At 33.6% G+C, this 27762-nt stretch overlaps 1 protein-coding gene across 1 annotated transcript; it reads left to right on the top strand.

Moving 5' to 3' along the window:
* Positions 1-1899: 1899 nt before the first annotated feature.
* On the top strand, positions 1900-18507 carry LOC129227579 (NAD-dependent protein deacetylase sirtuin-1-like; the record flags this gene model as incomplete). Its single annotated transcript, XM_054862167.1, is given in 6 exon segments — positions 1900-2135; positions 6453-6605; positions 13939-14086; positions 15271-15350; positions 16354-16534; positions 18390-18507. Coding segments are annotated over 6 exon segments (896 nt in total), but the record flags the coding sequence as incomplete, so codon positions are not given.
* Positions 18508-27762: the final 9255 nt, after the last annotated feature.

Below are 27762 nucleotides of genomic sequence, written 5' to 3'. Positions count from 1 at the left end.
GGAAAACATCATTTTAACCATAAAAGTTTACATTGACTGAATTAAAAATTTACGTAAATCTGCACAAATATCTGAAAATAGGTTTAAATTCTGAATAAACGTTATTCGATAAAATTTGCTTTTGTATTGTACATTTCAAAGCATGAACTCGAATTTAAACCCCAACTCTATCACATTTGATGTAGACTTAGATAACTCCTAATAAGGCTAGAAACGTATATAACTCGTACTTTTATAGCTACGAGAGTAAATATTAGACCCCAAGAGATTCTTCGGCTTAGTTACAGTGTTCGTACGCTCCTTCAAAACCCCTCCAATACTCCTTCATTTGGGATTTTTTTTTTGAAGGGCCTTTCAAATTCCTTCATTTTGGTTTGAACTCCTTCAAAACTCCTTCTTTCTTAGTTGAAGACTACAAAGTCTTCCTCTATGACAGTAACTTATAACATTTTGATTGACAACTTAACTTTGTCACAAGAGCGAAGGTATAAGGGCGATGAGGGGGTGAAAATATTAGATAAGTAAGGCATTTCGTAATTGAAGTAAACCATGCTTAAATGGGGCTTGACTATTTTTCAAGTTTTATGATTATTGCATGTCCTTCCGCCACACTCTCAGCTGCAAAAGTCTGTTTCTGTAATTATTATTTAAAGATACTTAAGCAGATGTACTATATTAAGTGATTGTGTTAAAAACATAATTGTGTAGCAAATGGCAGTTATAATATTGTAAAATGGGTCAGCCACAAGGGATGTCATCCCTTGAGGGGAAGACGGGCTCACGAAATTGTGACAAGAAGTGACATCACGCAGTTATTATAACAATATTTTTATAAAAATGACAAGTGACATGAGGAGTAAGATGAAGTTGACACTTTGTGACAAAGGGGGTAGGGGCAGGGCTCATAGTCCTCCTATATCTCCTATAATTCCTATATTTTCACAATTTGTCAGATATTCTCCTATATTTCCTATATTTTCTCACTAACTCCTATATTTTTTTCGTCGAATGTCAAATTCTACCCAAAAAAGCAAAAACTTTTCATTTTTTTCCACCTTCTTTCTCCCCTGCACTGTGCACTCTTACATCTTTAATGTTGGCATTTGTACTAAACTTCTGTTTGATTATTTTTATGCAAAAAACAAAATAGATTGTTTTACTTGCAACTTTAAAACTTGTTTTCAATTAATTCCTTTTCTTTCAATGAGTTTACTTTGTAATTTTAACAGTATAACATGTTAACTTAAAGTGTACTGCCGTAAAGTTTTTGAAAGCTTTTAATTTGTCACATATAATCTTATATGTCGTTGAAATGAATGGTCGTAGCTCAAACGGTTGTTTTTAAAAATGCCACGTACAGATTTTGGCACCAATTCAAATTTGGGTACTTCAAATGTTTCGAAGTTTGTAGCTTGCTGAAAAATGTAACTATCTTAATGGAAAAAGTAATTTTATAGGATTTTGTCTGCTTTTTTCAAATAGGTACTTATTTTGTGTGTAGATTTTCCGAAGATTTCAGAAATCGTTCTTCTCAGAACTTTTTTTTTGAGCCCTGTAGGGGTAAAAGATGTTGAAAAAAAATTGCGACAACATTTAAGGACAGCCCATTAGTATGTACTGCTTCAAAATCTCATTTTACTCCTTCAAAACTCCTTCGTTTAATTTCCGAAATTGAGTACGAGCCCCGAGTTACCTTCACCAAAAACGGCAACCCGAGTTATGCTCGAACATAGACCTCGAAGTGTTAACGTATCGCACAGAAACAATTCGCTCAAAAGAAAAATTTGCACGAAAAGAAACAGCATAAAAACAGGTTCGGGTGTGTTACCAGTCGACCCCCGTGGTCGACCGAGGTCGTCTAAGATGTAGACTGACGTCGACTTCTTCTTCCAGGCCCCTCCTCGTGGGTGCAGCGTCAGATGAGCAGCGGCACCGACCCCCGCCTGGTGCTGGGGGAGCTGCTCCCCAAGGGCGCCTTCGTGCCCCACAACGTGGACGACGGGCTGCTGTGGCGCTTCATCCTCAACCTGCTCAGCGAGCCCAAGCGGACCAAACTGGCGCACATCAACACGCTGGATGACGTCGTGCACCTGCTCAACACCTGCACCAGGATCATCGTGCTCACCGGCGCAGGGGTGAGTGATCTCTTTGATTCGTGATTGGCGGGCGTGCGACCAATGCCCCCCCCCCCCCCTCGATACCGGCGAAGGCCTACTGCCTCGGAAAGCCGAAATCGTTCGGAGAACGGAATTGGTTTTTACATACTTGCCAACCTTACTTTTCCCGTTTCTTTTATCATTATTTTTTTCCCGTTTTTGCAGTTTTTTCTATCGTCAAAAAGTTTCACTCTCTTCTCAATAGATCAGGGTCGGGTTTTTTTGCCGGCAAAAAGGAATTTTTGCCGGGACAGTGGAAAAAACCATGGGAAAAAACGGCAAAAACCTAATTGCAAATGAGTAGCATTATAGTGTTAATCAAGAAATAGTATCAATATAATATAAGTAACGCACTTTTAATATTTTTAGTTATGTCTCTCCATGTTACTTCTAATTTATAAGGTGAAAAATAAATAAAAAACAAATGCAAAACTTAAGATTTTAAATGTTTGCTGAAACAATTTTTTTCCGAATGAGCCAATTCCTTCAATGCTAAAACAAAGAATGCTTACTTAAGCTTAGTAAATTAATAAAAAGATTGAATTCTAATTTTATATATACATATATTTAATTAATCACTTTTTTTTTTGATCCCACTAAGATTTTTAAGCTATTTAATTAATAACAGAATATTTACTTGAATATAGAAAAATATTAACTATTACTCACTAAAGAAATAATGCATTTTTTTTTTCTCTCACTTACTGGGAAAATGGATAGCCAAGAGAAGAATTTAAAAAGAAGAAAGAAAAGCTGATCGAATGTGCATTCTATATTCACTCCACTTTTTAGTGATACTAGCTCACTCTACAGAAAATGGCAAAGCCTTTTATCAAAATCTTTTCATGCTTTTACTTTTATATAAAAGGAAAAAAACTGTCCGTAAGTTGTTAACACAGTCTATTTTTGCCACTTTGGCAAAAACCTATTTTTGCCGGGCGGTAAAAACCGTGGTTTTTTCCACCCCCGGCAAAAACTTGCCAACCCTGCAATAGATGGCGTTCTTTTCTAGTCATCCACCAATGTCAGGAGGGAAAATTTTTTCCAACTAATGTCTCATTTAGTAAAGATTTATTTTTGGAAGCTTTCCACACTGCATTCTCAACAAAACAGGTGCTTTGCCGAAAATGGCAGCAGATCTCAATCCCTTTGCATCTTGAAAATATATCTATTATTTTGAAAGTTTGAAGTTATTTTAACATGTGCTACCCTATACCTACTTATTTTATATTTTATTTTCACTATATATTGATTTTTTTGGGGGGGGGGGGACTTTTTGGTAGGGACTGTGTAATGTTCGAAACTTCAAGAAATTCACTCATTATTTGGTTTTTTGTTTGCAGTATTTTTTATTTTTCTCGCTGCTACCAATGAGCTTACATCTGCGAAAAGTCCCCATTTCACTTTAAATTTAGTATTAGAAGCATAATTTAGTAATTTTGTTGTGAAATATATCCCTGGTGAATCACCTCCAGTGGAATCACTTTTTTTTGTCTACAAAGGTTGGCAAGTATGTTATTAATTAACTGCAAGCAATGAATCATTTCTCAATTTAAATTTAGAAATGAACCCATTATTTATTTTCCGGCTATTAAATTTCGGCGTCTCCGATGGATCTCCGAATGGTTTCGAGTAATAATTACACTAAATGTAGATAAATTTGGAATGCTATTCGCATTCCTATAAGGCACAGAAGAAGCATTTTTCTAAATAAACCAGCCTGAGTTTTTCCATGTGGGTACGCTTAAAAAACCCCATTATCTCAATAAAGTGGGTTTTTTGCTTCAGAAACACACTAAATATCATAACTTCTATTGATGAGTTTTCCAAAACCAAAAATTGCATCTTTCTTTCTGGATAATTTGTTAAGAGTTAGAAATCAAAACTGTATTTGGATTTCACAATTTAAAAAAAATATTTGAAAAAAAATAAATTTATAAACAATAATTATTTCACTCAATTTCATAGTTTTCTTTTTTTGCTTTGTGGGGAAAATGCTTTGAACTTTATCAGAAAATCTTGTTTTTAATGGTAGTAAGGTTGTCATTGTATTATTCCCTAAACTTTAATCGTACCTGAATATTTATGACATTCTCATATTATATCAAGATTAAATGTGACTTAATAATTAATTTTAATACGGTTCAAATTTTTATTTCTTGATCTCATTCATTAAAAAATAATGAGTAGGTATTATCCATGTTTTTGGTTTCTGTTGCCCCTTTTATCTCAAAACACGACAAACACGGGTCGCAAGAAAAACTGCAAAAAATATATTGCTATGTAGTGTATTTCCTCATGTATTACTTTGTCATACTATTTTCCTTTTTGAATAATCATGTTCAAGAACAATGAATTTTGAGACTATTTCGAACAGTTTTCAAATGTGTGTCTTTTTTTTTTTTTGGTAGTTTTTACAACCTATTTGAGTAGGAAAAGAAGCATGATTTAAAATCTACAAATAGTGAAAGTATAGCGAGGCACATTCGTTCTGTATAAATAGAGATGAAGATTGTAATGTGTGATTCTTGAAAACAGGGCTAGAAAAATCTTTAATAATTTACATGCCCTGCTGGACATGTTTGTCTAGAAAACACATTCCCAAATAAAGATTTTACATGCTCTGTTTTTTTATTGCATAGTAACCAGGGTTAATGCTGGGTTCAAAAGTTCATTAGCATAAAAGCTAAAATTGAGGGGAAAATTTTAGCAGAATGCTAAAATGTTACACATTCTCATATATTTACATATGCCTCAGTGTGTTTCGTCTTCAGTTAAAAATAAAACTCATATTTTATCTGTGACATCTTTGAAGAAATAAGTACACGCAATTTTTTTAAACGCAAAATAAAAAAAGAAAACAACATGATTGGTCTTTAGAACGGTGCAGTCCCTCCTCTTAATAAAGCAGTTACTGGGGGACATAATGCTGGATAAGACAACATCTCGTTGAACTTAATAGCTGTTTAATCATCTGAGCCAAGATTTAAAAAGATTTAGTTGATCATGGCCATGCATGCTTCCTCTCTTTAGGATCATACATTTTTTCTTTTTTATTTTAAATGAATTTTTTATTTCAGCAAAAATGCATTGCTTTGTTTTTGCAATTGAGATGGTGTTTTCGCATTCTGCAAAAAATGTGACCGTAGCGGAAACCCTGATAGTAACAAAAATATTTAAATTTGTTGTACATCATTAATCATAAAAAACAAATTTAACAGCTCTACATCTGAATCAAACATTATTTCAATATGAAACTGAAAAAGGAGTTTAAATAAATACAGGGTTCGTACGCTCCTTACAAACTCCTTATAAACTCCTGCTTTTTAAGAAAATAAAATAAGGGCCCTTAAATCTCCTGACTTTTGCTATTATCTCCTTACAAACTCCTTATTTTTTTATTCTACATGGCCTTAAAGATGTTTTTCTATCGCCAATCTGATAGGAGTGATTACGTTGTACCTAATTTTACCAAAATTCCGCTATTTATTCGTCTGCTAATACCGGAAATCCGATTTTTTCGTTAGACAAATTTCTTCCCCACATCCGAATTTTTTTTTCAAATTTATGTCGATTATGTAGATAGCTATTTGTAAAATAACATCTTGTAGATTTTTTAAAGTACCATTTTCAAGTTTTTTTTTTTTTTTTTTGCTTCTATAAATTCTTTTATTTACCTCCCCCCCCCCTTTTATTTGAATTTGATTCCGAGACTGCTGACGTCAAAGAAAATGCAGTAAATGCATATTTTACTATAAATTTATGTAGTATGTTTGTGCGTTCAATGTTTTGTATGAAAACAAAAATAAATAATATTAGAGTTGTACATATTTTTTCTGAAATAAGTTTTAAAAAATACATCTTTAAACAGGAAACTAGTCCTTAAAAAATAAAATGAACTCCTGCGAAACTCCTTAAAAACTCCTTACTTTTGATTTTCAAAGTTGAGTATGAACCCTGAAATAGTAGATAAGTGGCTATATTAAAATTACCAATACTCAATTAAAAAATTGTAATAATTACATGCCCAGTTGAGTATGTAAGGGTAAAAGATTCTTGCCCAATCGGAAATTTTACATGCCCGGGCATGTCGGGCAATATAATTTTTGAGCCCCGCTTGAAAACACCCGGGTTTTTCATCAAAAACTCGAAAAACCCGGGTGAACTGTTTTTTTTTTAAACCCTGGTGTAAAATAACAGATCGTAATGATCTGTTTTTCTTCAAAAAGCATCCTTTTCTGATAGGGAAAATGTTGCATATTTGAATGTACCAATAATGGGATGTCCTCAACACAGGTGTCCGTGTCCTGCGGCATCCCGGACTTCAGGTCGAGGGACGGGATCTACGCCCGCCTGAGCAAGGACTACCCGGACCTTCCGGACCCCCAGGCCATGTTCGACATCCACTACTTCCGCAGGGACCCCAGGCCCTTCTTCAAGTTCGCAAAGGTAAAAGTCATTACGGTGTATCGAAACTTGCGTTTCACGAATCGTTTTTCAATTTTTGTGTTTTATAATATGTCATACCTGCCGAGCCTTCCGGATTTCCCGGAAGTTTTACGGATTTTTAACACGCTTTTATTAGCTTCACCTGTATGTATGTATGTATGTATGTATGTATCTTGTAACGGAATCTTGCAGCTCAAATTTCGCCCACTTCCTGCGATCGGATTCTTTTGAAATTTGGCCTCAGACCCCATGACAATGCAATGTTCTATAATCAAATTAATTAATTAACCCTTTTAATTGCTAGTTTCCTCCCATTTTAATCAATATTTTGGCATAAATCCAACAATGTGAAAAAGGAAAAATTTAATAAAATACATCAAAAAATGCTCGCAAAAATTATTTAAAAATATCTACAAAAACCTTTCATTTTTCTGCATCCGACAAAATTTGTTCCAATGTTCCGAGGTAATTAGAACATGAAATATAATTGCTTTTAACTAATTTCGTGCCGAAATTTAGGTGAGCCTTCCATTGGAAATTCATTGCTGATCAGACCATTGTTGAACAAAACTTTTATTCAAATGAATCTCAAATTTTCAAATATAAATATGATTTCCACAAACATACATCGATGACTCACAGTGGCTTCCCATCGGGGTGCCCTTGTCTTAACTTTAAGGTATTACCTTGCACTCGTTTTATGAATAGTTTCCTCACCTGATAATTCTCCAACATAAGACTAAAAAACAGAAAAATAAAATTAATGAAGATATGATTTCCGCACACATACATCGATGACTGAGATGGATTAGCTTTTTTTGGGCAAATTTTATGAATATAAAAGATTTTGAATAATGTTGAAATGAATATTTTTTCGTAAAACAAGTTAAACTAAAAAGAAGAAAATAAAATAATAGTTTAAGAAACTAAAAAAACACGCTTTCGTAGCAAAATGAACTAAAAAGTGAAAAATGATCTTTGGATGATAGTAGTTGACCAATCGCTTAATTTCAATGTAATATAAAAAAGCGTGGGGGGCTTCTTATCAGTTATGAATTTCTTCCATTTGTTGTCCAAGCAAAAATGTAAATAGACAGCCCCCCACGCTGTTTTGTATTACATTGAAATTAAGTGATTGGTCAACTACTATCATCCAAAGATTATTTTTCACTTTTTAGTTCATTTTGCTACGAAAGCGTGTTTTTTTTAGTTAAACTATTATTTTATTATGTCCTTTTCCGGTTATGAGCAAAATCTTCCGGATTTTTCACGTTTTGTAGGGAAAAAATAGTATCTCGCCAATTTTGGCGCTAACGATTCTTTTGTGGAACGCGGCAAAGCGTTTTAGGCCAAGTAGCCGAGGAAAGGTTGCCGTAGGAGAATGGCACGAGAAGAAGCGAGGCAAGATTATGACGTCACGGAGTGATACAGCGCACGACTTCATCGGGATCCAATCAAAGCGAGCGTCGCGCCTGGCAACTAGGGGCACAATTTCGGCGCCGATTATCTTCTCGTTCTCTCAGTTCGAGCTGTTTTTGCTTCGTTCTTTTTTTTAAAATGAGTACCAAATGTTATTTCCAAACTTTTAAAGAAAGCAATAAAAGTAATATTTACTAAACGAAAGTAAGTTCAATTGATATGAAATTCATAACTAATGTATTGTTAAATGTAAAGAGGGTAGGTGTCCTGTTTGATTTTATTTCGCGTTAAAATCTTGTGGATAAAAATAAAAAAAGCTTCCGGATTTTTTTTCTCGGAGGTTGGCAGGTATGATATGTATTTGGGGCATTCCACGGTATTTTTGACATTTATATTGAGTCCGTAACGTGACCTTTTTTGCCATAACTTTTTAATTTACCGTTTGATTTTCATATTTATTTTGATCTTTTCCTACCAACACACCAGCTCAAATTAAAATAATGTGCAAATCAAACGGTAAATTAAAAAGTCATGGCAGAAAAAGGACACGTTACGGACTCTACATAAATGTCGAAAATACCGTGGAATGCCCCATTTATATTTTTTTGTTGTGTTTTAATTGCGTATGCGTATACTGTCGAGTCTCGACTTATGCGAGGGATACATTCCAAGACCCCTCACATTAGTCGAAATTTCTAGTTGTAGAAAAGGTTATGTTAATCATAAACAACTTTTTGATTAACATAAACGACTGTTTTAGACACTTGTAAATAAGCTTTTGACTGCTTTAAACCATTCCTTAAATGTATCAATGTTTCAATGTTTTTCACATACAGAACTGAATTTATACTGCATTAAAAAAAAAAACTTAATATGAAATGCTGTTATGATGTACAAAATCATCGATCAATGGAAAAGTGTTCCATTGCAATACTTTATGAACAGTATGCAATAATAATAGCAAAATGCTACACTATTCCAGGGTTCGCCAATATATATTGGTTGATATATATCACGATACATATCATATATTTATTTTGAAAATATCATGATATTTTGATATTTTCAATATTTATTTTTTCAACTATGGTATTTTCAATACAAAAGATACATTAATCATAGTATTATAGTTAATTAATTATTAAAAATAGCTAAAGTAATATAATATTCCTTTTTTACTTTTATTTTATATTCCTAAAATTAGTAGTAATATAACAATTTAAATTTATATTAAAAGTGAATAATTAAATATTAAACATTGCTCAGAAAAAAAATATTTAAAATTGTCTCAGAAAATGTCTAATGACTGAAACGACTAATGCATATTATTTATTTCTGAATTATATAACTGAAAAAATAGCTAACAGAAAAAAAAAAATGAGTAAAACAGCTAATGCTAAAATGAACTCCATTAAAATGGATAGAAATGTAAAATGAAATATTAGATATTAATAATAAAAGAAACCTTAATCTTAAGTCTACATATTGTAATTGTAATGCAAGAAAATAGTTATTTGAGGATGCATTTACTAATTTTTAAGACTAATTTGTGCAAATTGAAAACATCGGATAGATATCAAAATATCGGATATTTTCGAAAATATTATGATATTTTCCAACCGTGACTATTACACTACTCTACAGTAGATATGGTAATAATAATTACTGTAACTAAAAAACTGAAGATGATGATAGTTGGTGCTCATGTGAAGCTCATCTGATTAATATCCATATCCTCCTGCATATCGAGGATCTTCACTTTTTCCTTACTTACAAGAAACTTTCTCTTCCCTAACTTAAACTCAAGCAGCACGCTTAGAAATGTAAACTGTCAAATTAACTTTTGCATTTGGAGTATAAAATGTGGAGTAATTATTTGTAACAACCCGATATTTATTCGCCAGTATTGAAGATGTGTCCAGCAATTCCTTGACGAAAACTTTTAAGTTAGCTCCCCCAAAACAGAATACTTTACGATGTTCTGCAACGTAAAATCATTTTACCAAAATTGTTCTGCAAGTACTTCAAGCATTGTATGCGAAAAAACGTGCCATTTCCACAAATTGGGTGCCAAAAATCAAAATCGTTTCATATAGGATTTTTTTAAAGTGAACTGTTGCTATTTATTTCTGTGGAAATGAGATATTTCCGGAAACATCGCAGCTTTCAACCAAATGACTAGTTAAAGAGCACTGAATTTGGAAAATCAGTTGATCACGAAAACTATAAAATAGAAAAAAACTCTAACAGGTGTCAAATCTAAACCGATTGAGATTCTCCAAAAATAGTTTATATGCTTCCTAAAATCCATAGAAAGAGCAAAGATACAAAACTTTATGAAAATTCGAACCTAGGTGTCAAACCACATTTTTATTTGGTTAATTTTACATGGCAGGAAGGAGCAATTAAAATAATGTTACTAAATAAAGAAATTACTGAAATAATGAATAAAATGAGTCGAGTTTGTGTTGCATGTAATAAAACACTTAAAATTTTTTTAAATAATTGAAATATTTTCTGGATGCAAAGGGATTGAAATCTCGAACAAGACACTCAATTTCCGGCCATCGACGTGTTGCAATGTTGGCATGTTTCCAAAACGTAAGTGTATGGCGGAAATTGCAGTGGATCAATTAGGAAAGGACTTCAACATCGGGAGCTTTCCGCCAAATTACCGTTATTTGCAAGATATTATCGTTATTTTATTGTAATTTGAGAGAATTTTACATTTTCTTCTAATTTTAAGAAATTTGCAGAATTATATCTTGAGTTAGAAGATGTTTGTAGAAAATCTGCAATTTCTACAGATTTTCTGCACCGCAGTTTCTGCAGATTTTCTGCACCGCAGTTTCTGCAGATTTTCTGCACTGCGGTTTCTGCAGATTTTCTGCACTGCGGTTTCTGCAGATTTTCGGCACCGCGGTTTCTGCAGATTTTCTGCGGAAATTTCACTGAAAATTTCAGGATTTCTGCAGAAAATTTGTCAGTTTTCCTCTCCCATTTGAACAGAATTGTTCTGCAGCACAGGTATCTGTTCTGCGATGTACGTCGCAAATTTAGTACTATTCTGCTTTGGGGGTTAGCTCTAAAATTCGGTATTTGCGAAAAACTCACGTTGTAGCTGTTTCGCATGAATTGCGCTGTAACGCAAGTCAACTGTACAGTAAACTCCCAATTATCCGCAGACTTGGATGGCACGAGTGCCGCAGGTAATAAAAATCGTGGATTAGCCGCTAAAAGGCTAAAATGAGTAAAAACTGTCCTTACCCAAAAAGTTAGCTGTATTGATGCGTAATGCTCTCTTTAAACAGTGAAAATATGTGCAGTACAGTAAAAATATTTGTATTTTTGCACAACAGAACTTAGTATCAATAAAGAACAAGTGTATGTACCATGGAAGAAAACCTTAAAAGTAAATAAACAGAACTGAGGTTGATTTACTATTTTTCTAGAAAAAACAACCATTGGTATTTGCTTTTTACTGCGAAAATGCATATTCCTGATTGTTGTTTGAGTCGCAGTATACTGTAAACGGAAATCACTGCACTGCATATAACAGAAATCGCTGAAAATACAGGGGATTCGAAATTTAACAAAATAACCAAGAAAGATCCATTGGATTTTTGAAATTTCCTAAAAGCCTGGAAAGTACAGGAAATTTTTTATTTTATCAAAACTGCAAAAATCATAGCCCAAATACAGAAACTCCCATAAGTAGATAAATAAGTAATAATAAATTAAATAAAAGTAAAAAATAATTTTACTTCAAAGGATTTAATAAAACTCTTTTATATTATATATATTAATTCTTTTTGGCAAGATTATTAACAACTGGCTTCCTTCAATAAATTTCAGTGCTTTGTGATAATAAGAGTCGAAAATTTTCTCCTTCAAAATTTCGCCCCAGAGAACAGACGTTTTTTTTTACAAAAACGAAAACCCCCTATTTTGTGGGGTTTTTTAATGCATGTATAAGTGACACAAAACTAAATGCATGCAGCAGGGTTGCCATGCCACAGGGAAACCTGAAAAAATGGGGAAAATGCAGGGAATTTTAAAATCCATTGAAAAACAGGGAAAATCCAGGAAATTTTGAAAAAATCTTAAACCTGGAAAATTCAGGGAAATAATTTTTTTTTTCTTATATTGAAGTTTCAAAAGTCAATGCTGAAACATTAACTATCAGAAAATAAATTAACATTTTAAAAATAACAAGAAGAAAATAAGAAAAGCTTATAGAATTAAATAAAAAAATTTAAATTTGATTCAACGTTTTTTTTTTCTTTTCATTTTTGTTTGTGTAAATATTAAAATATCTATCATAAAAGCAATTACTATTGAATGTTTTGTTTAACATACATCCTGAATTTCATGCTGATTTAATTTGGGGAACATGAGATTAGTCATCAGTATTTATTTTTCTGCTTATTTAATTCATTTTTTTTTTCTTTTTATGGTCAGGTAATAAATGGTTAAGTATGTAAGTAATAAATGACTAAGTAATAAGGGCCCTTTTTTTCATCGAAAGTTAAATATAAATATTCAGACACTATGCTGTTATTTCAATTTTAATAAATACTTTTTCATTTCCTTTACTATATGTATTTATTTTTTTCCAATGATGAAACTATCAGGATATTAATTTTTTTATACAAATATAAGTTTTCACTCATTTTTAATGCTGCACACTTGTACAGGGAAAACACAGGGAATTTTCCTCTCGGGACTAAGTGGCAACCCTGATGCAAAGTTATAGTGAAATAGTTTTTTCTTTTTTAAGAAATGGATATTTAAATGTACGAGATTTTAAAGCTGTTTCCAACGAAAGACCTTCTTTTCTTAGCTTTGCCTTAGACCCCAAAGCAGAATACTTCTAAATTTGCTACGTACGTCGCAGAACAGATGTCTGGACTGCAGAACAATGCTGCTTAAATGCGAGAGAAAAACTCAGACAAATTTTCTGCAGAAATTTTGCAGATTTCTGTGAAACTTCTGTGGAAAATCTGCAGAAACTGCAGTTTTTCTGCAAATATCTTCCAACTCAAGATAAATTTTTTCACAAATTCTGCAGATTTCTTTAAATTACAAGAAAATCTAAAATTCTTGGAAATTGCAATAATTCGGCGGAAAACTCGCAAAAAATGTTGAATTCGATAAGTCATCTGCAGGAACTTAAGATTTACTTTGAACTTAAAGAAACCTGCAGAATTTGTGCAAAGCTTCTGCAGAAATTTCATATTTTAAATCTGAGAAGATTCCGATTTTTCTAGCGTTTTGGGTTCCCTCTTTCCTTATTTTCCTCAATCGACCTTCATCCACTGCAATTTCCTCCATAAACGTATGCTTTGGATACATGTCAACGTCTATCGCCGAAAATTAAGTGTCTTGTTTGAGATTTCAATCCTTTTGCATCCTGAAAATAATTCAGTTATTTAGAAAGTTTTGAAGTGTTTTATTATTTGCTACCCTAACTCGACTGGTTTAGGTTCCACAGAGATGCATAGCAGCAGTAAAATTTTAAGAGCTGAAAAAAAAAAGAAGAAAAAAAAACTCCTATATGAAACGATTTTGATTTAGGGCTCCCGATTTGTGGAAAAGGTCACATTGGCTGCTTGTGTATACAATGCTTGAAGTACTTGCAGAACAATTTTGGTCAAATGATTTTACGTTGCAGAGCATCGTCAAGTATTCTGCTTTGGGGGCCTTAGAATTAAAAATGGACTGAATGGACAGGAATAAGTAGTCGTGTTTTTCCTGAAAACAACCAGATTTTTTGGATTCTGTTTCATGCAAAAAAATTCTGGTTGTGTACGAGTACCTACTTGTTCTACCTGTGATATGTTACTCTATTGCACTATTTCCAAATTTTGTCTTGTACTTGCTGTTGTCTTGAATTCATGTCTGATGATTTCAGGAAATCTATCCGGGTCAGTTCTCTCCCTCGCCTAGTCACAAGTTCATCCAGCTGCTGGAGAAACAGAACAGGTTGCTGCGAAACTACAGCCAGAACATTGACACCTTGGAGCATGCAGCAGGGATAAAGAACGTCATCACATGCCACGGTCAGTTTTCCTTTTCCCACTGTTTTCCTCTCTCTTTGAAATACTGTCGGCCCCGTTTCATCGAATATTGTCGGTTTCAAGAAATGTTATTCGATAAAGCGGGGTATTTGATTAAGCGAGGACCTTTCTAAATTGCTAACATTTGTCTTCAAACGTAATACTAATGATAAATAGATATCTATATAACGGAAATATTCTATGTTATTGCTAAAAAGTTATTGAAATAAGCTAAATTTTAATAGTTAATACAATACATTACAAGGACGTATGGAAATTATAAAAAGTAATTTACAACTTGAGTTATAAAATCTTTGTTTTGGCCCCTTTTTTCATTATGAAGATTTTTTTAGAAAAATTATGATTTTTTTTGGAAAAAATCCATAATAAGGGGATTGCTTACTCAAACTGTTCTGAGAACCCTCTTTCTCCTCCTCGTCTGCCGCATCTTACATTCATTATTTATCAATTTATCATCCTCTAAAATGTGTATATCTATTTGTCTTATTTATCGACTGCACTTATTTTCCAAAAGTGGCTGGTTCATTTACACAATGGCAATCAAGTATCTCGGGGCATTTCATTTCTAATGCTCATCGCAGATCTGTCTTTTCTTTGGTTGGCTATGATTACGCTTATCTAACATCAAACCCCTATGCTGCATTTTTCTTGCACAAACCATCTCGTGTAATATCTGTAGTATATTCATTGTCTGTGGTGAAAAAAAATCAGTTTCTTTTATACCACTTGTTTTAAGTGGTTAAATATGAGATATAAGCTCATAATCATGTTTCATATGCCTCGGGGGGGGAGCCTTGAATACTCGAGAATTTGAAATCTTCAAAAGTCTTCAAATTCTTTAAGTGGGGTCTCAAGCTTCCCCCCCCCCCTTAAAACTTTGCTTACGGGCGCCCATGTTTTCAAGAGTTGGATCCTATTTTCAATGAATACGTTTTAAGAATTTGCGATTCAGCAAGCTTTTATTCAAAATTTCTGATGACCGAGATTTCAGGGAATTCCTTTTCGAATCACAACTGAAATGAGGAAGTGTTGATTCAATCCAGTGGTTGGCCATTTGTTACGTAAAATATTTTAAAAAGCAAACGTTTCTGGGACCAATACTGTAGAACACTCATTGATGACAAGTGATATGTATTACTAAAGTTTTAAAAATTGTCCGTTTCCAGGTTCCTTCGCAACAGCCACATGCACCATCTGCAGGCACAAGGTGGACTCTTCTGTCATCAAAGAAGACATCTTCAGTCAGGTCAGCCATTTTTTAGATTAATAGAGATAAATTGAAAACTTGAGAGAAATTCATACTTGCCAACTGTACTGTTTCTAACGGGAGACTGCCGTTTTTTGATTCCATCTTCAGATTTCCTGTTTTTTTATGATTTTCTCCTGTTTTTGCAGTTTTTTCAGTCAGTCATGAAAGTTTCACTCTCTTCTCAACAGGTGGGGCCACTTTTCTAGTCATCCACCAACGTCAGGGAATAAGAATTTTGCCAATTTCTAACTTATTTACTGAAAATTAATTTTTGAGAAGCTTTCCACATTGCATGTTCAACGAAGTACGTGCTTTGCCGAAAACTGCAGCAGATTTCAATCCTTTTGCATCTTGAAAATATTTCGATTATTTTGAAAGTTTGATGTTATTTTGATGTGTCCTACGCCATACCTACTTATTTTATACTTTATTTTCATAAAATATTGGGGGTTTTTTACATTAGTAATTGAAATTTTTGTATCCATTTTTTTGGTAGAGACTATTGAAGTATGAAACTTGAAGCAAATTTACTCATTATTTGGTTATTCCTTTACAGTATATTTTTTCACTGCTACCAATAGACTTACATCTGCGATAAATCCCCATTTCACTTTAAATTTAGTATTCATGTTATTTAAATGCTTAATTTAATACTTTTTTTCTAAGATAAGATTTATTAACAAAACAAAATACACATACATAACAGTAAGCAAAATAAAGTAAAGTTAAAAAACTTACAAATTATAAAACATAAATTACAAACGTCATAGCAAAACATTAAGAAAATCTCGACTATAGTTCAACATGAATTAGCCGTAAATTCAACACTAAAGAGCGCCAAAGGCACTGTCCGCAATTGTCCACTGGCACTGTGCGCAAAGGCACTGTTTGTTTTGTTGTGAAGTTGCTGGTGAATCACCTCTAGTGTGGAATCTCCTCGTTCTTCAAAGGTCGGCAAGCATTTATGTGTATCGGTCGTTAACGAGTCGTTTCTTTGCAGAGGATCCCGTACTGCCCGTCCTGTCCCCCCGAGACGGGCATCATGAAGCCGGACATCGTGTTCTTCGGGGAGGGGCTCTCGGACGCCTTCCACGAGGCCCTGGCCAAGGACAAGGACGTCTGCGACCTGCTGCTCGTCATGGGCTCCTCGCTCAAGGTGCGACCCGTCGCCATGATACCCAGTGAGTACCCACTCTCTCTCTCGTGTTCGATCTAACTTAGTCTTGTCCTCCAAACAAACTCCATGAATGCGTAGGTGTAAATTTCTCGGTTGGTTACTGCAAGTCCCGGTAGATGACGCCACGAGTGTGCGTCCACTCCATGTTTTTCTGTTTCTGATCATGGAAAAAGTTATGATATAAGAAGTGAGATTACGGGGGTTCGGTGGTAGGAGTGTGGCTGTCTATAAAAGTCTTTACTACTGGCCAACCACAGATTGCATGGAATTTTCAAAGGTCCAGATGAGACAAATCTATCTGAATGAGGGGGAAATGTAAAAATCCCCCCTCATAGTGTTCTTTCATGTTGAAAAATAAATAAGATAAAACATTAAATTACCTATTAAAATTAACATAAAATTAGATTAAGTATTAATATATAAAATTAATTTTTCTGTATCTTAACTGTAGCCAACATGTGATTGGTCCATTGATATTTAAATTAGCTTCTGACCGTTGACCAATCAGGTGTTGGCACACATGTGCAACAACAAGTAACTGCACTTGTAACTGCATGTACACATGTAACTGCTTTTCCAACTGTTGGTTTTCAGCAACATGTTTTGATTTTCACCGTGTTGCCTTTTATCTTGCAAGATGCAAGTGGTGTTCATGTTAAATAAAAGATTTTTATAGAAAGGTTTCTACTCTCATTTGAAACAGATAGAAACAAATATTATTTAATGTTTTGTTTTACATACAATTGTTTAGTAAGTTGCAGTTATGATGTAGTAAAAAGGGTCGTCCACAAGGGATGTCATGCCTTGAGGGAGAGACGGGCTCATGACACTGACAAGTGGAAAAGAGAGGGTGACAAAAAGTGACATCAGTTATTATAACAACATATTTATTAAAAATATGACATGTGACAAGAGGAGTTAGGTGAAGGGTGACACTTTGTGATGAAGGGGAAGGGGGTCAAATATGATGAAAAAAAATCATTTAAGGACATCCCATTAGTACTCCTTCAAAATCTCCCATTTTACTCCTTCAAAACTACAGTCGTCCCTCGCTACTTCGATCTTCGACTTTCGCGGCTTCACTACATCGCGGTTTTTTCTAGTTATTTATTTTTCTTCAAATATAGTAAATAGCCTTTTTTTATGCGCTCGTGTAAAATTTTTTTTACAAAAGAATAACAAAGAGTATATGTCTTTTAGTAAGGTAAGCTTTTAAGTAAGGTCTGAGGGGCTAGTTGTACTAGTTGAGAGAGTGGAGGTATGAAATCGCCGAAGAAAGTGTATGGAATCGCTATCCCATTTTAACCGTTAAGCACTTACTGGAAAGTATAAATCACTGTATTATTACTAGGGGATACATACATCTGTAAATGGTGTTCAACAATGTACTAGCTTTTTAAGTTGTACACGTAAATGTAGAGGAAGACGGGGGTATCTACGGTCACTAACGGGCAATTGATTCATCATCGAACAAGTTGAGGTTTTTCATAGATTAGTAGTAGTGTGTAAGAACTAGAACTGCGTGTGTGTGTTTGTAGTTTATTTCCCAATAATTAACAATGTGATACCTATTATGTCTAACATATCTCATTTTCTCATATTTTGTGAATTTTTTTAAGTAATGCAAATGTAATGGTGGCTAAGTTTCATGTCCAGGGGGCTCTAACTATGATAAAGAACTATTTAAATTGCCGTAAGTGAGTTTCAGACTTAGTTAAGGTTCAGACTTCGCGGAAATTCAGTTATCGCGGTCAAGTCTGGAACGAATTATCCGCGATAAACGAGGGTTCACTGTACTTCATTTTGTGTCTGAAATTGAGTGAGAAGACTGTTCTGACTGTCTTGTGTGTCGTGTGCAGGCTCCATCCCCACCAATGTGCCACAGATCCTGATCAACAGAGAGCCCCTGAAGCACCTGACCTTCGACGTAGAGCTCCTCGGAGACTGCGATGTCATCATCGGAGAACTCTGCAAGAGGTGAGATTGAAAATTTAGTTTTTTTTTTCTGCCTTTGAACCATCGTATCTGTGATGTCCATGCAGAAATGTTTTTAAAAGTCTCATTTATTTACCTTTTTGTGCCTGGCCGAAAACGGTGTGCTTACTTTCTGAAAGATTAAAAGCTATTTTATCCTTTGCAATCTTTCATCTGCTCACTTTATTTTATTTTTCAGGAATTTCTTTCGTTATTTTTGTCATACTTAAATCATGGGTAGTTTGTGATATGTCTGAATTTATTTCATTTTTTGCCTGTGGAAGCATTTTAAATCATTCAATAACCAAGAATTTACTGTTGACAGAACTCTCATTTTATTGAACCACTGAAATTTTCCAAAAAGTGACGTCACTGGCGTTATTTCCTGGATAGCTCGTTTGTCCAAGAAATTGAGACCAGCCGACGTTTGTTTTCGGCTCAAGCATGTAGTGCAGGTTTCCGAGCCACTTGTCTGCTTGACTGCTTATCGATAGATTTCTGGTCGCTGTGCTCTGTTCAGTCAAACTCCTCCCCTTTCATTTCATTTCAGGGATAGCCCTTTTCAGGGTCGGGACGTTTCTGCCAAGGTAGTTTAGTCCACTGCCCCATTTGTGGCAGAAACTCACAAAATGATAGAAAACTGATTTCAGGCATAGGACGGGAAATACTACTCGGGGAGAAAAACAGTTCAACGTGAACCGAAGTGCAATTTATTTACAATAGTGTCACCATTCAAAATAGAGAAGATGCCAAAGAGTGCAACAGATCTGACTCGTATTATCCGGGAGTGAGCGAGGTGGAAAAGACTTACGTGGATCGCACTTTTTTTTAAAAAAACTGGTTCATCTCACCGGACTAGCTAAAGACCTTTCGGGAAATGGGGCTACTTTCTTTTTTTTTCAAGCTGTATTTTGTGCAAAATTGATGTTCATGTTGGCAATTAAAACTAAAACTCTTCTCGAGCACACGATGACCTCATCCCGAGCACTCTGAACGAAGCATGCAAGCTAACCAATGATCATCGGTCATTCCCTGTTTAAATCTGTGTGTCGCCTCTTTTTGTAAACTATCTGATGGTCCTGGGCCATGAGTGAGATGCGTGAAATTCTTCCCCATGAAAATTTAAAGTTTGAAATGCTTTTGAAACAGGCTGGCCGGGGTGTGATAAGACGTCCAAAACCATTGGAGAACTAAGCACCTGTCAGATTCTTGTCATTTGTTCGACGACTCCGAATGTTAAGGGTATCTGTCATTTAAGAATTATCTTTCTGAACTGGAAAAATAAAGGCCAATAGCAAAATATTTTATTTTTTACAATAATGAAATGGATAGTTTCCGCCGGTTTTCACTGAATATACCGTATTTTCAAGAAAGGAAATTTTTTTTTAAATGTATGAGCCATAAGCGCCAAACCCAACATTAAACAACTTCAAAACACAATTAGTAGTAAAGAAAGCTGGAGTGAAATGCAAATGAAGGAAATATTTTCAGTCAACGAAACTATATATACTTTACTGTGAATACAATTTTCTTACCTTGGGAGGAGACATATTCAACAGTATTTTTTAATTTGTGACATCCACTTCCAACTGACTTACAATTTAAACTATATGTGAAAAAATAATAATTATAAAAAAAATAATGAAAACACTTTTTTAAAAATGATGCTTGTGTAAAAAGAAAAATTATTTTTTTTTTATTAAGTGCTATGACCTAGAAAGAAATCCACGAAGCTCAAATATATGCAAAACCAATCACTGTGATGAAAATTAACTTGATCAGTGCAAAAACATTTGAAAACTTTATCCATATTTCAGTTTTAGGGTTTTAAACAACTTATCCCAGTGAACCACTTACCCCAATCAACCCTAACAATGTCATTCCAATTGTTTGGATTCTTTGCGAGGTGGAAAAGACTCACGTGGATTGCACTTTTTTTGAAAATAACTTTTTCACCTCACCAGACCAGCTAAAGACACTTTCTTTTTTTTCAAGCTGTATTTTGTGCAAAATCTATGTTCATGTTGGCAATTAAAACTTCTCGAGCACACGATAACCTCATCCCGAGCACTTTGGACGAAGCATGCGAGCTAGCCAATGATCATCGGTCATTCCCTGTTTCAATCTGTGTGTCACCTCTTTTTATGAACCCTCTGATGGTGGTGAGTGAGATGTGTGAAATTCTTCCCCCATGAACATTTAAAGTGTGAAATGCTTTTGACACACATGCTTGCGAGGGCAGGATAAGACGTTCAAAACCATCATAGTCGAGATTCTTGTCATTTGTTCGATGACTCCGAATATTACAAGCACATACTTGCCGACTCTCCTGTTTTTAACGGGAGACTAACGTTTTTCGCTTCCATCTCCCGATTTCCTGTTTTTTACGATTTTCTCCCGTTTTGGAGTTTTTTCAACCAATCATCAAAAAGTTTCATTTTCTTCTCAATAGATGGCGCCTTTTTCTAGTTTACCAATGTCGAGGAATAAGAATTTTTCCAATTAATAACTCCTTTAGCAAAATGTAATTTTTTTAAAGCTTTCCACATTGCATGTTCAACAAAGCACGTGCAAAATGGCAGCAGATTTCAATCCTTTTGCATCTTGAAAATATTTTAATTATTTTGAAAGTTTGAAGTTATTTTAACATGTGCTACCCTATACCTACTTATTTGATATTTTATTTTCATTGTATATTGATTTTTTTTTTCCGGATTTTATTCGATTTTAGTAATTAAAATTTTGTAGCTACTTTTTTTGGTAGAGACGAGGGAATGTACGAAACTTTAAGCAAATTCACGCCTTCTTATTAGTTTTATTCCATTGCAGTATATTTTTCTTGCTACTACCAATTTGCTTACATTTGTGAAAAATTCCCATTTCACTTCAAATTTAGTATTTATTTTATTTAAAAGTATAATTTAATACTTTTGTTGTGAACATATGTCGCTGGTGAATCGCCTATATACCTCTAGTAGAATCTCCTGTTTTTTTTTTCTTCCAAAGTTGGCAAGTATGTGGTGAGTGAGATGTGTGAAATTCTTCCCCACGAACATTTGAAGTGTGAAATGCTTTTGAAACAGGCTTGCGAGTGCGTGATAAGACGTTCAAAACCATCAGAGAGTCGAGATTCTTGTCGTTTGTTCGATGACTCTGAATATTACAAGCACATACTTGCCGACTCCACTGTTTTTAACGGGAGACTAACGTTTTTCGCTTCCATCTCCCGATTTCCTGTTTTTTACGATTTTCTCCTGTTTTGGAGTTTTTCAGTCAATCATCAAAAAGTTTCATTGTCTTCTCAATAGATGGTGCTCTTTTCTGGTCTACCAATGTCAGGGGATAAGATTTTTTCCAATTAATAACTCGGTTAGTAAAAATCAATTTTTTGGAAGATTTCCAATTGCATGTTTAACGAAGCACATGCTCCTGCCGAAAATTGCAGCAGATTTCAATCTTTTTGCATCTTGAAAATATTTCACTTATTTTGAAAGTTTGAAGTTATTTTAACATGTGCTACCCTATACCTACTTATTATATAGATTATTTTCATTATAGATTGATTTTTTTTTTAAATTGGATTTTAGGAATTAAAATTTGGTAGCTACTTTTCTGGAAGAGACTGCGGAATGTATAGAACTTTAAGCAAGTTCACTACTTATTATTAGGTTTTTCCTTGGCAGTATGTTTTTCTTGCCACTACCAATTAGCTTACATCTGCCAAAAATCCCCATTTCACTTTAAATTTAGTATTTGTGTTATTTAAAAGCACAATAATTACGTCGTGAATATATGTCGCTGGTGAATAACCTATATACCTCTAGTGGAATCTCCTGTTGTTTTTTCTTCGAAGGTTGGCAAGTATGGAGAAGATGTTATAGAGTGCAACAGATCTGACTCGTATTATTTGAGAACGAGCGAGGTGGAAAAGACGTGGATTGCACTGTTTTTAAAAAACTGGTTCACCTCCCTGGACTAACTAAAGACCTTTCGAGAAATGGGGTTCTTTTTTTTCAAGCTTTTTTTCAAAATCTATGTTCATGTTGGCATTTAAAACTCTTCTCGAGCACTCTGGACGAAGCATGCGTGCTAGCCAATGATAATCCGTCATTCCCTGTTGAAATCTGTGTGTCACCTCTTTTTATGAACCCTCTGATGGTGGTGACATGCTTGCCAACTCTACTGTTTTTAACGGGAGACTCCCGTTTTTTTGCTTCGATCTCCCGATTTCCCGTTTTAAACGATTTTCTCCTGTTTTTGGAGTTTTTTCAACCAATCATCAAAAAGTTTCATTTTCTTCTCAATAGATGGCGCCTTTTTCTAGTTTACCAATGTCGAGGAATAAATTTTTTCCTATTAATAACTCATTTAGTAAAAATACATTTTTTAGAAGCTTTCCGCATTGCATGCTCAAGGAAGCACGTGCGCTGTCGAAAATTGCAGCAGATTTCAATCTTTTTGCATCTTGAAAATATTTCAATTATTTTGAAAGTTTGAAGTTATTTTAACATGTGCTACCCTATACCTACTTATTATATAGATTATTTTCATTATATATTGATTTTTTTTTGAAATTGGATTTTAGGAATTAAAATTTGGTAGCTACTTTTCTGGAAGAGACTGGGGAATGTACAGAACTTTAAGCAAGTTCATTACTTATTATTAGGTTTTTCCTTTGCAGTATGTTTTTCTTGCTGCTACCAATTAGCTTACATCTGCGAAAAATCCCCATTTCACTTTAAATTAACTATTGATGTTATTAAAAAGCATAATTTAATAATTCTGTTGTGCAGATATGTCGCTGGTGAATCACCTATATACCTCTAGTGGAATCTCCTGTTGTGTTTTCTTCGAAGGTTGGCAAGTATGGAGAAGATGTTATAGAGTGCAACAGATCTGACTCGTATTGTTTGAGAACGAGCGAGGTGGAAAAGACGTGGATCACACTGTTTTTAAAAAACTGGTTCACCTCCCTGGACTAACTAAAGACCTTTCGGGAAATGGGGTTCTTTTTTTTTCAAGCTTTTTTTCAAAATCTATGTTCATGTTGGCAATTAAAACTCTTCTCGAGCACTCTGAACGAAGCATGGGAGCTAGCCAATGATCATCGGTCACTCCCTGTTTAAATCTGTGTGTCACCTCTTTTTATGAACCCTCTGATGGTGGTGACATACTTGCCAACTCTACTGTTTTTAACGGGAGACTCCCGTTTTTTGCTTCGATCTCCCGATTTCCCGTTTTTAAAGATTTTCTCCTGTTTTTGGAGTTTTTTCAACCAATCATCAAAAAGTTTCATTTTCTTCTCAATAGATGGCACCCATTTTAGTCTACCAATGTCAGGGAACAAGAAATTTTCCTATTAATAGCTCATTTAGTAAAAATTAATTTTTTGGAAGCTTTCCAAATTGCATGTTCAAGGAAGCACGTGCTTTGCCGAAAATTGCAGCCGATTTCAATCCTTTTGCATCTCGAAAATATTTTAATTATTTTGAAAGTTTGAAGTTATTTTAACATGTGCTACCCTATACCTACTTATTTGATATTTTATTTTCATTATATAATTTTTTTTCCCGGATTTTATTGGATTTTAGTAATTAAAATTTTGTGGCTACTTTTTTTGGTAGAGACCAGGGAATGTACGAAACTTTAAGCAAATTCACGCCTTATTATTAGGTTTATTCCTTTGCAGTATATTTTTCTTTGCTACTACCAATTTGCTTACATCTGTGAAAAATCCCCATTGCACTTTAAATTTAGTATTTATTTTATTTAAAAGCATAATTTAATACTTTTGTTGTGAACATATGTCGCTGGTGAATCGCCTATATACCTCTAGTAGAATCTCCTGTTTTTTTTTTCTTCCAAAGTTTGCACGTATGTGGTGAGTGAGATGTGTGAAATTCTTCCCCATGAACATTTAAAGTGTGAAATGCTTTTGAAACACATGCTTGCGAGTGCGTGATAAGACGTTCAAAACCATCAGAGAGTCGAGATTCTTGTCCTTTGTTCGATGACTCTGAATATTACAAGCACATACTTGCCGACTCTCCTGTTTATAACGGGAGACTAACGTTTTTCGCTTCCATCTCCCGATTTCCCGTTTTTTACCATTTCCTCCCGTTTTTGCAGTTTTTTCGGTCAATCATCAAAGTTTCACTTTCTTCTCAATAGATGACGCCGCTTTCTAATCATCTACCAGGGAATAAGAATTTTTCCAATTAATAAATCATTTAGTAAAAATTTATTTTTTGAAAGCTTTCCGCATTGCATATTCAACGAAGCACGTGCGTTGCCGAAAATGGCGGCAGATTTCAATCCTTTTGCATCTTGAAAATATTTAAATTATTTTCAAAGTTGTAAGTTGTTTTAACATGTGCTACCCTGTACCTACTTATTTTATGTTTTATTTTTACTAGATATCAATTTTTTTTTTCGTATTTTAGTTATTAAATTTTGTAGCTTTTTTTTTTGTAGATACTAAGAATGTACGAAATTTTAAGCAAATTCTCCTTATTATTTGGTTTTATTTTGCAGTAATTTTTCTTGCTACTACCAATCTGCAAAAAATCCCCATTTCATTTTAAATTTAGAATTCATGTTATTTAAAAGCATAATTTAATCATTCTGTTGTGAAGATATGTCACTGGTGAATCATCTTTATACCTCTAATAGAATCTCCTGTTTTTTTTTCTTTGAAGGTTAGCAAATATGCAAGCATTTGTCATTTAACAATTCCCTTTCTGAACTGAAAAAAATGAAGACCAGTGGCAATAGATTTTACTTTTTTTACCAGCAGGGCTAAAAACAGGTTTCTGCCTGGCCCTGGTAGTAGCCGCTGTTGTACAGATTGATTTAGAAAACGGATTTACTCGAAACTTTTAATTGCTCCACTTGCATCCCTTTGCTTCTGTACAGCTCAATCAGCTAATCTCTAAATTTACAATTTAGAGATGAACGAATGAGGCTTGGTTGGGATAAGCGGGACCCCTTTTGAGAATAGTTAGGTTTTCAAACGCAGGGGTCGAAGTGGTCCTATATATCCTATATTTTCAGAAAAAGTATGAAAATCGTCCTATATTTCCTATATTTTTTGGAAATGTCCTATATTTCCTATATTCCAGTTTTCTTATCCAATTCATTTCTTTAAAACAGCAGTAAATAAACAATCTGACTTCGGATTTTTCGTCGAAAGTACGCGTGCAAACGAATTTAAAATTAAAAAACGCAACTCACTAAATCCTGCAACAGGCATCTCCTCTCATTGGCTACAGCAATATGACATCACTGTAGTGGGTGGAGTTTCGAGAACGAATTCTGAAGTCGGTTTTAGAATGTTGCGTTTGGCAACAGCAGTTTGTTTTGTTTTCCAGCGTTTTTTTTTTTTTTTTTTTTTTTCGATTTTTGTTTTCGCGGGTATATTTTTGTGTTCATTGCATTTTCTGATCGGAATGTTCTAATTGTCTTTTTGCAATCTTTTCTTTTGTGGAATTTTATCGAACAAAATATCTGTATGTTTGTGCTACAAAGCATTGGCTATTTCCTGTTAGTTCTCAACACAAAGACGGTTTTTACTTATTTATATAAGCTATGTTTGTGACACTTCTATCCCTGCAAAAATTGTGAGTTGCTGTGTTAATTATCAATAAATTTCACATTGTAGACAAAAAAAAAACAAAAAAAAAAAAACAAAGTACACTTTTTTCAAAAATTATTCTTTCAACTACAGGAAAGTCATTTCAGGTGTAAGTTATAATTTTGTTTGATGGTTTTTTTTTTAAAACAAAATCATTGACAAGAATAAATAAATAATATGTATGTATTATTTCTTTTTTCATAGCGAAACTATTCATATAATGTGTCCTATATTTGTCCTATATTTTTTGTGGAAAATGTCCTATACGTGACAAGTCGATCACTTCTACCCCTGCAAACGTCGTACAGAAGTTTTTAAACAAAAAAATTTGAACTTATTGTCTTATTTTATCTCGGACATCTCTACGTAATATGAAATGAAGTCTCCAAAAAGCGTCTGTGCGTATGAACTCGCAAAACTCGAACTGGGGCAGACCGACCGGTGAATGAACAGTCAAGCGAAATTTCTTTTTCAAAAAATCCTAGTAATTTTAAATTCTATACTATACAGGTCGTGATAGCTAAAACATTTTAATTGATCTATGTAAATATCTCTAAAAAAGAAAATCGCGGGAACTTAAATGGTACCGCTTCCGACTTTTTTAGGTGTTTGAAGAAAAAATGGCACAACGACCCAGTGAATGAACACCTTGAACAAGTAAATGAACACAAATTGGTCCAGTGAATGAACATGATAAATTTTGATTCAAAAAGAAACTCAGTTTCTTTGAGATCCATCTGTCTATCTATCTATATAACTATCTATAGCTATCGATCTATTTATATAACTATCTATAGCTATCAATCTATCTGTATAACTATCTATATCTATTTATATAACTATCTATATCTATCGATCTATTGATATAACTATCTATAGCTATCAATCTATCTGTATAACTATCTATATCTATTTATATAACTATCTATATCTATCGATCTATTGATATAACTATCTATAGCTATCTATATAACTATCTATATCTATTTATATAACTATCTATATCTATCGATCTATTGATATAACTATCTATAGCTATCAATCTATCTATATAACTATCTATATCTATTTATATAACTATCTATATCTATCGATCTATCTATATAACTATCTATAGCTATCAATCTATATAACTATCTATATCTATTTATATAACTATCTATATCTATCGATCTATTGATATAACTATCTATAGCTATCAATCTATCTATATAACTATCTATATCTATTTATATAACTATCTATATCTATCGATCTATTGATATAACTATCTATAGCTATCAATCTATCTATATAACTATCTATATCTATTTATATAACTATCTATATCTATCGATCTATCTATATAACTATCTATAGCTATCAATCTATCTATATAACTATCTATATCTATTTATATAACTATCTATATCTATCGATCTATTTATATAACTATCTATAGCTATCAATCTATCTATATAACTATCTATATCTATTTATATAACTATGTATATCTATCAATCTATTTATATAACTATCTATAGCTATCGATCTATCTATATAACTATCTATATCTATTTATATAACTATCTATATCTATCGATCTATTTATATAACTATGTATATCTATCAATCTATCTATATAA

This window comes from Uloborus diversus, chromosome 1, assembly GCF_026930045.1.
Source record: "Uloborus diversus isolate 005 chromosome 1, Udiv.v.3.1, whole genome shotgun sequence".
NCBI lineage: Eukaryota > Metazoa > Arthropoda > Arachnida > Araneae > Uloboridae > Uloborus > Uloborus diversus.
This window is presented reverse-complemented; position numbering and strand designations above follow the sequence as displayed.